Raw genomic sequence first — 12,412 nt, forward strand, 5'->3', positions numbered from 1 at the left:
CCCCTTACCTCGGCTTATTTAAATTTTTATAAAGCAACAATATGCACACGTGAATGGCTGTGTTGCACTTCAATTTACAAAATATTTATGACATTCTAAACACAATCCCACACAACCCTTGTCAGTGGTTTGTTAGCAATCCTGCCAGTGTTGGTGCCAAGAAACAGGGTGAGACATGTAGGATTATTGGAGGGGTGAACAGCAGGATTACCTCACCATAAAAGGTAAGTCAGAGGGGAGAGTGAGGCTTTAACGGGAAATGGAAAGACAAAAAAAGCAAACAGGATATTTTCACTTGAATTATAATGTAGGAGCTGCTGAAGGTCAATCATCTCTTTGTCTGTGACTTAAACTTTTCTCTTTACGTCAACAGGAAGTCGGCCCGGCCCTCACTGTCCACTCATTATTCATATGGGGCTCGTGTGTAATCTAATCCTCTTTCTCCCCATGTATCGTTTTCTCACATCTCATTGAAAATTAAATATTTATCTCAGTATTAAAATATTAATCCCTGTACTCATGTAGCAGCGTTTCAATTCTTCTGTCTGCACTGGGGAAATGTTTCATAACAGACACACTGATCGCTCAATTTTTACAGGATAGAATACTTTTTGCATATAAAACTATAATGATATCTATTCTTTGAAATGTATGTGACACAGAAGTTGAAAATGATACCCTTTAAGAATTAACTGATGGGTTATTGTAGTATCAGCAAATTTCAAGACGCGTGAAAATGACAAAAAAGGGAAAAAATCAGTTGCAGCATCTTAATGAATTCTTTAGTAAAAATGTTGTTTACAGCAATGCCAGTGGGTCTGTGACGTTGGTCAGAGGCACAGCGATACTTTGCGCTAAAGCCAGAAGGCTGACATGCTCACAGTTCATAAGTTTACACTTGCAAGTAGGTGTATTTGTACCATGTTCACCACCCAAGTTTATAACCATGGTTCTTAGGACACACCACACACACATACCGTCCCCCGTGCGCATGCCCTTGTCAAAAGAAAAAAAACTTTCCCACCCCTTTGACCCACTTTGTTACTTTTTCCCTTCATACATCATGTTTATTTAACTTACTTTCACTGACACACTATTATCTACTGATATACCCCTGCTCATATCAAAGTATTTTGCTCTTGTATTTCATGGAGATCAAGCATTTTATTACCAGTCGAACTGCGACTAATGCTTTCTTTCATTTTCTAATCCACAACCAGTTGACTGCTTTAAAAAGAATTCTGTCAAGTACCATAACAATGCTTTATTTGTTAAATTAACAGCTGAAACCATTGCAGATTAACATAACTAGAGCCATGAAATATTTTAACATGAAAATGAGTGCACATGTTGATCATTATAGTTTTAAGTCAATCAAATTCCCAGTCACTTTGTGTTTTGGCTCTGAGTTTATGCACGGTCCATCATGACAAACCATTACATAGCATCTCGTAAGCTCATCATATAGTTTCTGTCAAAGGTTTTCATTAGTAGAAGAAATAAAGCTGTCAGACAAATGTATAATGTGCAATGATTTTGCCTGAAGCTTCATGGAGTGTAAATGTAAATTAAAAGTACTGAGATGCAGTTTTGGAGCACAAGAACTTCCCCCACCTGAGCTGGTCCACAGTGGGAGCACAGTAAGTTGCCGGGTAATGCATGCAGTGGAAAAGTGTGGAAAGAACTGCAGGAATCTCAGTCCTCCTCCTCAGTGCAGACTCTGCTGCTCATTCCACAGCTGTGGGTGGCAAAACAGTTTGACACTCCGCAGAAGTCCATGCGCATCAGTGTCACATTCAGTCTGAGTGCTTTCATTTTGCACATTAGTTTACAGTCCTCTCATTCTCTGAAGGTCAGTGATAGTGAGGCGTTCAAAGACATGGCATCATCTCCTGCAGTCGCACTACGCACAGCTGGCGTACAAGCAGCCTTTTAACTTACACAAGGACCTCATAAAAAGTTTTTTCGTTAAAACAACACAGCTGTAACAACATGTAGTCCTACAAATTCGAATCAAAGCTCACCCAGATGTTTAATTCCTTCCTGAACCTGCAAATTATTAAAAAGTGAGCACAGAGAGAGTTAACTCAGAATTTTATTTACTTGATGAGCAGCCATGCAGGTAACGTCAAAGAAGGTCTAACCCCTAAAAATGAACCTGTGGAGTGAAAATAGAACGTCTGAGTGCTAGTTAAGTGCCACATTGGATTTTATGAATGCAACAACACGAGTGTACCTTACCTGTCCATGTCCCGACGATTGTAACTGTTGCTCAGTTTAGAACAGATTATTCCTGCAGCATGAGAAGAACTCTGCTTTTTCATATCACCATGATGGCAGAACCTGAAAAACAGGAGGTTGTTTTGACTATATGTTTTTTAATGTCTGCTGTGGCCTGCCACAATATTCAAGCTACTGCAGTGGAAATTTGTGCTTTAACTGCAATCCATTTCAGAGGCTTCAACACCTTTGATTACTGGCTGCTTTACACACTGCAGATTTACATGAAAAACACATGAGGACACAAAATTAGTCCCAATTTAGAATAAATTATTTCGCTAAGGAAAGTATCTGAATGCTTGTTCCACATCTACTGAAAGTACAAAACAGACTTACTTGGTCTTATAGTGTGTAGTGAAGTGTGAAGAATCAAAGGATGTATTAGGGAATGCTTGGTTGCTCGGAACATTAAGAAGAGCCCCCGTGAGCTCCTAAAAGCAGAGTAAAGCAATAGTGAAGAGTCCAAAAGACAACCGACCGCAGAGATGATGTCAGTTAAATGAAGATACAATTATAAGGTAAAAGTCTGACCTTTTTTCCAATGGTCTTCACAGTTGGTGCACTGCTTTTAGTCTGGGGTGATGGCAGGAGGGAGGTCTGGAAAAGCACAGAGAATGATGTTAGAGTAATACTTTAATCAGAATTTGAAAAAATAGATGGAGATGAGTAAGTACTAACTGGGCAAGCCAAAGGTGCGATGGCACCACGTGTGAATCCTGTTTCTCGACGTGAATCGGTGCACAGGCCAGCTATTGCCTCAGTACCCTCAAACACAGAATAAGAAACCTCAGAGTGGTACTCCAAATACATCCACACTCTCTTTCTCACTGTGAAGGGATTTACAGTCAGTGTGGCTCAACCTGCAGAAGGGACGGAGGAACAAAGTCACTCTTCATCACGGAGCGCTGTGTCTGACGAGGTACCACCTGCACATCGGCCAAAGTTAGAAAAGACAAACATGTTTCAAAATCTGTATTTTTTTCTATGTGAATTGCTGAGACACTGCGCTACTCTGTCCAGCTACCGTATTTTCTTGTGCTGCCACAGAAATAAACAGCAAAAATGATGTCTGTGGTCACAGATCAACAGATTACATTTGTGCCAATGTTTCACATTTGTCCATGACTCTGGGTTGGATGATAGGTGTAAAAAGACCTCACAGAGACCCATGTCCATCTGGTTTATTTACAGGAATGACAACATAAAGTTGGAAAAAATTGTGCGTCAACATAAGATTGTCGCAGATACAAAAACAGGTGCTTACCCTACACTTTGTTTACCTCATACAGTAGTATCCATGTTTCCCCCATGACAGCTTTGTTCATAATGCTACCACAATGACCAGTATTCTGCAGCTATTTTCACAGTCTACAAGCCCTGGTAGTCCATGCAAAAATTCAGTTCAATATGTGTACATTTATTCTCCTCTTCCTCCTTTTCCTCTTTCCTTTGTTGCAGTTGTAACAATAAAGGTGACTGTTAAAGATTTATTCGCTTCCCACATACTGATAGAACCTGAGTAAAATCCAATAACTTCTGTTTTTAGTTGCAAATGTCCGAAGCAGCTGCATAAAACCAAAAGGGACTTTGGGGGTCTAAACTGAAAACTGATAAAGACACTTATTGCATAACTATAATCGCTCAGACTTGGAGTATTGCAGTCTACTGTAGGCTCAGCATCAAACTGATATCGATGAATACATTTGGCTTTAAATAGACAGGAGCTAATAATACTGAGGATGTGTTTTATGACACAGAATCATGTAAACTTCTTCTAACAGATACCCAAAACCAAATGATGAACCTGCAAATAAGCATAATGTGGCTCTTTAATCTTTGGCTTTAATGTTTGGTCACATGTAAGAATTTTGTTTAACAAAAATAAAAATAAAAATATGGAAATACAAAAATATAGTCAGCTGGTGCTTTACTAAACAAAACTCACGGTGCGGATGTTTTTCTCCTGAAAGGTGTTTAACTGCAGCTCTGTTCCCTCGGTGAAACCAGTCTCTTCTTTTGGACCCGTCTTCACATGGTTTTCAGGAACTGTGGTACATATAACATGTAAATGAATGTCATATTGCCATATTGTATCTTATTCAGTGATTTTGGGCTTTTTTGAGTATCATCCTTTTTTATTTATCATTTGACATCCAAAAATTACAGTTGAATTCATGTTAACTGCAGTCACAGCCATAGTTTTTACCTGATGCTGTGAGGCGATGGGGCACAAACAATTGTTGGTATTCAGTCTGGGGGAACAGATTCATGAATACAGACAGTTTATTTATGCTGTTCAACATTTCCAAGTGTTGTTGTTTTTATGTGCTGTCAAATCTGAAGTACCTTCTCTTCCACAGGCAGTGTTTTCAAAAGACTCCTCAGCTGATGGAAGCCACTGTCTGTGGGTTTGTTCACCAGGTTTGGCAAAGATCCAAAGTAATTAAAACTGATGTGAGGCTGGTAGTGCCGTTTAGTTTGAGACACGAAACTGTCAGATAACAAGCTTCTGGAAACAAAAAATATAATCAGAGGAGTATGAGGTTAACAATTCAGAAGAGCACTCTTTATTCACAACAGTCTGTGTATTTATTTTTCATTCCTGCATTTGGGAAACTCAGTAGCACAGAATTCCCTCCTCTTCCTACTCCATACTCTTTTCTTGAGAATCTCAGTGATTTGGAAGATCTGGACCTGAATGATATTTTGTTTATTGTGTTCACAGAGTTCAAATAAAGAGAATGACCAATGGTTATTATTCAAGAACTACCTTTTGGAAACAAGTAACAGCAGGGTCCGTACATACAAGGCATAAGCTGCTTTTTACAACAGCAGTCATGTAACATTTAACATTTAAAAAACATTTAATGATATAATAAAAGTCCTTCTTTACTGGGTTTTATGATTAGATGAGAAAAACGTCAGAAGAACAACACAATACACAATATTTGGTCTTATTTCTGAGTACATAACAACACTGTGTGTGATATGTCAGGTGTTGTTGCTCATCTGAGGTTGGATTCATTTTATTTTAAGAGCTGAGGGTGACCAAAACATTTTTACTTCCTGATATGTTAAACATGAAATAAATGTGAAAAAAAAGATGACCTACTTTCTTTTTCATATGAATGTACATTTTTACATGAAATATCCGTCTATTTGATAATAATAATATCCATATCCCACTTTGTGGCGGTTGTGGTATTGTGCACAGTGACTCATTGGAGTAGCTTCTTGGGATGCTCATTTTGACAGTTGCAAAGAAATGACAAGGGGTGCTGCAGCAAGGACTTTTTTACATTGAAGAACCTAAATATGTCCGAGTAAAGTCACAAAATTAAGATTAAACATGGAAAAAAACTTACTCCACACTCATAAATGAAGATGTTGCTTATGCACAAAATACAAAGTACATCTTTCTGAAATTTGTGGTGCTACCCTGATGTGAATCGATGCCCCAAACTGGGAAGTGAAAGTTGCCACTGCAGTAGGCATCTCATGGTACATTCCTTACCCAGCCTGACACTTACCCAAACTGAGGGTTGTCAATGAGGTCCAAACTGGGCTTGTAATATATAGCTGGTCTTTGGTTTGATGTGAAGCCTGTCTCACTGGGACGTCCAACGTAGGAGGCAAAACTCATCCTGTCTGAGACTGGGACCAAAACCAGTCAGACAAATCAAATATGACTCCAAAACAATATGCTAGAAGTTATTTTGCCTTAAACTCTTTTGCCCTGAAACTCCTAAAAGTTCTTCTTCTCACTCTACCTTCACTTTTACCATTGGACACTGTGTAAGACTTATTGGAGAGTTTGAGTTTGTTGCTGCTTTGTCGTCCTCTCCTGCCAGCTGCTCCAACAGTCGGCATGACAATCCTCCCCTGCTCGGCCATCTGTGAATGCTGTAATGGAAACCTTCCCTGACAACAGTGATGGATAGAAAAAGTCCTGTGGGCATGCCAGCACTACCGTAATCTGAAATAAAAGCAGCAAACAAGCTGTAACTCCTCTGTTTTCAGGTGTGACAGAAAAACAAGGTTCGAACTATGTGGATAACTGATAACAATCTACAGGGAATAATTCAATTAGTTCTTCTTTATCAAATGTAATGTGAGATAGGAGACTAACAGCCCTCTTTAGATTACTTGCCCTGAATATAAACCAGCTCAGAAAAAAAAAAGAATTAGCCACAGAAGAGAAAAGCTTAACTTTCCCCGAGGCCATACCTGCAGGCTGCTTGTCACCTCTCTGTGTTGTGTTGGTTTTGTAGGTAAACAGGTCTCTGTTGCTAGGAGATTGAACACAAGGGCAGAATATTACAGCTGAGAAGTGAAATGCTGCCAGTCATGAGCTTAATGTTATCTAAGGAGGGACCATTGTTACAATTCCTCTTTTGTTTCCGGCAATTTGTTCAACATCCAGCTGCTTTTCTGCAGTTTGTACTTTAATAACCCAAAGCTATGCAGACAGCAGGCTGTTACAAGTGACTCCCACAAGGTTGTGAGAAGAACTGACATGTTGAGTGTGGAATGGATTTTTGATTGAATGTTATTGAGAGTGTTAACCAAATGAGAGGACTTTTGGTAAGTTAAGACTCATGAGGGTCTAATAAAGCTATTCTAGTGTAAAGTTTGAGTGTAAGACAGACAATGTAACATGAAATGACTTCACCTACAGATTATACAGTGTCATGACTTATTATGGATACAAGCGTATTTCCAGCTTAAATGTAGTGTACATATAGTGTTCCCTCAGTTATTGTAGCTTACCTTTGTTGAGATGGGTTCTTTTCAAGTCAGTATTCAGTACAGTGCAGCACAGTTATTGACGTTGGCTGTTCATGTCATTCATCAACACCTTCTGATTTCTTTTCACATTTCGCTGCCAACATGTTAAACAGATTCACACACTGTTAACGGCAACATAGGATGCTGACCCAGGAGATAAATCTAATTTTAGCATAATTTATGTGAATTTCATTTCATTCTAAATACAACATCTTAAAAATATATGTGAATTAATACATATGTATATTAATGTATACATATTTGTTCTATATTTTTAGAAAAAAAATATATTTTGCTTATGAATACACTGTTTGTTCACAGTTGCATATTTTGAAATACATTTTAAAACTTGCACCTAAGGTGCATTTTTATAGGTTGAATGACTAAATACCCTGTGATAGAAAAGATGCATCGTGTTTCAATAATAAGGTTTTATGTATCAGGACATTATTCTAAAAAATCCCCTGCTTCTTAGCAGATCTTAAAATTAGGGTCAATGGGTAAGAGCCATTCAGTTCATTGAGGTTTGCAGCATTTGTTTCTGCACAGCTCTCTCCACCACGACATTTCAGTCTTCTTGATGCCTTTCTTTTTCAGACATACTGTTGTAGCTATGTTGCTGTGCTTTGGATCGTTGTCCTGTTGCAGGAGCCAGTTTCAGCCAAGAGTTATCTGTCGGACAGATAGCCTCACATTTGACTTTAGAATACTTTGGTATACGGAGGAGACCCCTTCCAAACAAGCCACACTTGATGCACCCTGTACTGTCATGAACTTTTTAAACTTGCAAGCAGAGGCCTAAAGAGTCTGAGATGAAGCTCTTTATGTCAACACACACCTGAACACTCCAGACCAGTAAACTACCAAAAGTTCTGCTTTCATAGAGGTGCTCACACTTGTTGATGATCAGTTAATGAAGATCATTTGATTTTTAGTACTTGGCTGTTACTTCCTAATTCCCTGCATATGTGTTTTGGTTTAGTTTCTCTTAAATAATGAATTACATGGAGTAATATGTCATGTACTGGTGCTCATCTTTACCCTATTTACTCTATTTAATCCTACCTACTTTTAAGACATCTTGGGGTTTCCACTAGTTGTTTACATAATGCTGACAGTTCTTTATTATTTCTTTTTTTCTTTTACCATTTTCCTTTTCAGAATTAGTCACTTTAAGGTTGGATAGTTTTAAGCCATGTAAATAAAGTTTGTTATTTTAAGATATAAGTAGATTTCCACCCTGAAAAATGAAGGCTGAACTATGAAGGCTGGTGCCACAGCCTTCGTAGTTCCTCTGTGTGACCACTGGATGGCACTGTGATCCCACCGTGGCTCTGACTTCAGTCTAGCCTTAAATGAAAGTGATGGATGATTTGAAATTTGCATGACATCTTGATAAAAATGTCCATCCAAGAGAAGAGTCATCATCCACCGCTGTTAGCAGCTGAAAATGTGTGAACAGCATGAACACGTCCATACACGTACATCTCCACAGACATCTCAATTCAATCCTCTGAACAGTCACATCACAGTGTACATACATGAAATATGTATGATCTGGATGTCAGAGGGTTTTTGTTTTTTAAATAAGCAGCAACTGAATAATATTTTTACAAATGAATGCCCAAGTAAGGAGACATTTTTATTCAACCAAAAGTGTGATTTCTTCCCCCTGAATCCGAAACAATACCTGCGTTTTACTTCAGATCCCATATGCTTATACAGCATTTCAAACATTGTGTTACTTTCTTCTCTGTTTCCTTATTAGGTGGTATTCTGAATTCTATTATGAGGCCTAACTAGTTTTTTTTTTCAGTGACAAGCTGCTCACAGTCACACCATTTCCACACCTTTCCTTTAGTTCTCACATCCCATTTCTTCTCTTGTCATCTAATTTCCTTGGACTCACACTGTTTCTTCCCCTCTCTAACATCTCGTCTTTCCTCGCTTCTTCCTCCATCTGCCCATCACTTGCAGTCAGTGGAGCCTGTTTTTATCAAGCTGTTGCTTTTCTTGCCATTCCACAGTCTTTCTTGCTTGACATGCTGTCATGCCAAACTTAGAACTGTTCATTTTCTCCAAAAAATAACAACAGGGAAACGCCTGCATCATTGAAACTGACAGTCTCATTTCCTGCTTCTTTTCTTTTGAACACAATGTGCACATTATTGGCATCTCTAATTATAAATTCACAGGGATCCACGCAGCGGGAATAGACTGTGTGCCTATTTTCATTCCATTCAAAGATTACACAAGATGATTTGACTTCTTCGAACAACTTTAGTTTGACAGTCAGAGAAGGGGAACTGATGGAAGCACCTGCTGTCCTTTGTTTTAAATGAAAACCTGGACACTCCCAGCTCTCCTCTGATTGTTCATCCCCACAATGCAGCAGTCTGTGTTTGTTCTCCATTTGCATAACTGACAAATTACGAGCACTCGGCAGCAAGAGTCAGTTATGATGAAGGTTTTGATGGAAATGTTAGTAAAGAAGAAATCCTGCTCGCTCTGCTGCAGTTTGCAGGAGCTTAAAAAGACAAAACAAGAGGGGAACAAAAAGGTGGATGCAGTTGTTCTAAATATAGACTGAGGTGATGCAAGCAAGGGTCTCCCGTTGAGATGATGCGCTTGGCTTGCCTGCAGCCGTCTGTTGTAGTTCAGGGAGGGACGAAACCTCGGCCCTGTCTGCAGGGGTACGCCTGTGTCTCCTCCTCAGCTCTGCCACTCATAGTGTGTTGTTCTGCGACTCTCGGGAGTTTCTCTGTCAGTTCAATAACCTGTTTCTTTGTCTGCCACAAAATAGCATGGAATTAATGTTTAAGGACATACAAAGACAGCTCAGGCACTCATACTCTTCTTTGTGTGTTGGGTCTCAGAGGTGCTCCCCATGCTTCACTGCTGTGAGTCTTATCTCTTTCTTGGCCCCTTTCTGACTTAGGTACTTAATAGGCAAATCTGGCATGCGCGGTCTGGACTAAATTGCAGTGTCATCTTTTGCCATTTTGAGTTTCACTCTGCTTCGATTCATGTATGGAATCAGAGGAGAACGAAGGGAAGACGGTTAAGGGAGAAAAGAAGACATTTCAAGTCAAAGCAATAACATTTCTCAACATTTACAAGACAGTCCATTCACTGAAACATGAAGAGAAACAGATTCAATTTAAGAAAGACAGAGTGTCACCATCCTGTTTGATGCTGCAGGTAATGCCTTTGAAGGTTCATGTGGTGATGTAGGATAAGTGGAACCTGAAAAACAAAAAACTATGGCTCTTAATTTTCTTTAATGCTGACTAATGCGTTGCACAGACTGGAAGTTTCCACATTTTGCTATGAATGCAATTGATAGCAAAAACAAACTGTCACCTCCCCCAGCAAATGATGGGTTGTGTTAAATAGGAATGATTATTATTATATATATATTTATATATTATTCATATTGCAGTTTATTGGCACCATGAATTCAAAGACAGTTTGGGGATTTTTCTGTTTCAACATGGAAATGCTTTTCATACGGTTTCCTAGTTCAGTGTGGAGCAGCTCTCAGTCTCATTTAACATATTTGATGTTATTTTGGGCCCTTCGCCAGGCCCTATCCTCTGATATCATTGTAGTATGTAAGTGCCTCTGTGGCTGAGTGGGAGGAGTGATTATGTTTAAAAAATGGAGAAGACCTGCTCAGAAAACTCATTTGTAACAATAAAGTGAAAAAATCAAAAAACACATTTTTCTAATGTTGTTTTTGTTAGACCAACAGTTTCAAACCTCAAGTGTAGCTGTTCAGTTTTGTCTTATGTATGATCAACTGTTACTGAAATGCAAAAATCTAAGTATAACCAATTTTTGCCATCTTGTTTAATATGACAAAAGATCCCAGAGTAGCAATTTACACTGATACTTCAACTAAAATAAAACAAAATTCATGCTTTATTCTTCTTTACGCATATTCCTCTTTTCTCTGAACTGATCATTTGTGTAAGTTTCAGACAGAAAGAAATACCATTAATAGCTAGCTAGCTGAACACCGAAGATTGTCAGTGAAAGCTAATGCTTCATTCACTGATTTGCAATCAGGATACAGTATCTTACTAGTCATAGCCTACTGAAAAGAAAATTCTAATTAAGTGCATTTAACCCATTTATTTCAGGAAATGTCAACAAACACATTTACCTTTAGTTTCCTGCAGCGTGGATATTCCATAATGACATTTTTTCAGTTGGTTTTTCAAGGTGAAATTTCCATCAGGCGCCTTGCAGAGATGTTGAAGTAGTAATGCGATTGGTCAGTAGTTAACATTTTATGCTTGTTCAGTTATTTAGATGGAATATCACATAAAGTGTAGAAAACAGTCTGTCTGCTTGATGATAACACAAAAACTGTGTTTAAACACATTTGTTTGAATTATGTTGATGTGCCAGTTTGGCTTTGAGAGCTTCATTTCTGTACAATTTAAGTTGGACGAACATGTTTACATGTGAGCTCAATTTTGGTCTGATGAACATAAGCCGTCTTTTTTTAAGTGTCATGCAAACCCACTCACTTAAAGAACAGTTTGCGATCATTGAGATCAACCTTTAGAGACCAAGTACACGAAAAAATTCATCGTTGTTGGAATATTTCCAACAAGTGGTGGCATATAGGGAGTTAATATGTACCTGCAGTTAATTTGTTGCAGACTATATAATCAGCTAATTCAATAATTTCAGCTACTAAAGCATGTTAGTTACTGGTATTGGAATAAGATGTGAAGTAAGTGTTAAGTTCTTGCTGTTTTGTGGATCTCAGGAGTCAGTGGTTACAGCATAGTTCTTCAAATAACCGTATGAAAAGAAAATAAACAAGACAGAGCAATGAATCTATGGACACAGGTGTAGTAAAAAAGACTCTTTAATATGGAACAAAATCAGAGCTCAGCTCCAAGACTCCGTCCACCCAACACACTTTATAACACTGATGAGTGGAGGAGAACAAGAAAATAAACCAGTAAGATCACAGTCCGTTCGGCCCAAAAGCAGGAGAGGCTAAAAAAAAAAACATGGAACGCAAAACCAAAGTGATACTGGGCTAGACCCTGAGACGCCTTCGCACCTTTCCCTCCTGACCCAGAGTGCAACCACAGAGACACGCCTCTCTGCTGCCTGCCTGGGCTCTCCCACCTCCTCCCCTACCTTAATATTCTCTCCCGTTTCAACAGTGCCTCAAACCAAGCACAGGTCAGGGTGGAGGTGGGTTTGAAGGAGCAGAGGGTCGTGTCTGCAGGTCTCTGGGTCGAGTATGCTGCCAGTTGAGAGTTTGTGGGTCACAGAGGGACATGACTAAGACGTCTTGGTTATTATCATGGCTCCA

At 38.9% G+C, this 12,412-nt stretch overlaps 1 protein-coding gene across 1 annotated transcript; it reads right to left on the bottom strand.

The window, feature by feature from the left end:
* Positions 1 to 1,452: 1,452 nt before the first annotated feature.
* saxo4 (stabilizer of axonemal microtubules 4) lies at positions 1,453 to 6,174 on the bottom strand. Its single transcript, XM_072385229.1, has 11 exons — positions 6,071 to 6,174; positions 5,811 to 5,924; positions 4,627 to 4,789; positions 4,487 to 4,532; positions 4,226 to 4,326; positions 3,141 to 3,206; positions 2,959 to 3,045; positions 2,812 to 2,877; positions 2,617 to 2,711; positions 2,242 to 2,343; positions 1,453 to 2,158 (listed from the first exon to the last, which is right to left on the bottom strand). Exons 1-11 carry the CDS (start codon positions 6,172 to 6,174, stop codon positions 2,140 to 2,142), a joined length of 963 nt encoding a protein of 320 aa, XP_072241330.1. The 3' UTR covers positions 1,453 to 2,139.
* Positions 6,175 to 12,412: the final 6,238 nt, after the last annotated feature.

This window comes from Leuresthes tenuis, unplaced genomic scaffold, assembly GCF_036924035.1.
Source record: "Leuresthes tenuis unplaced genomic scaffold, fLeuTen1.0.hap1 SCAF_5, whole genome shotgun sequence".
In the NCBI taxonomy this organism is placed as follows: Eukaryota; Metazoa; Chordata; class Actinopteri; order Atheriniformes; family Atherinopsidae; genus Leuresthes; species Leuresthes tenuis.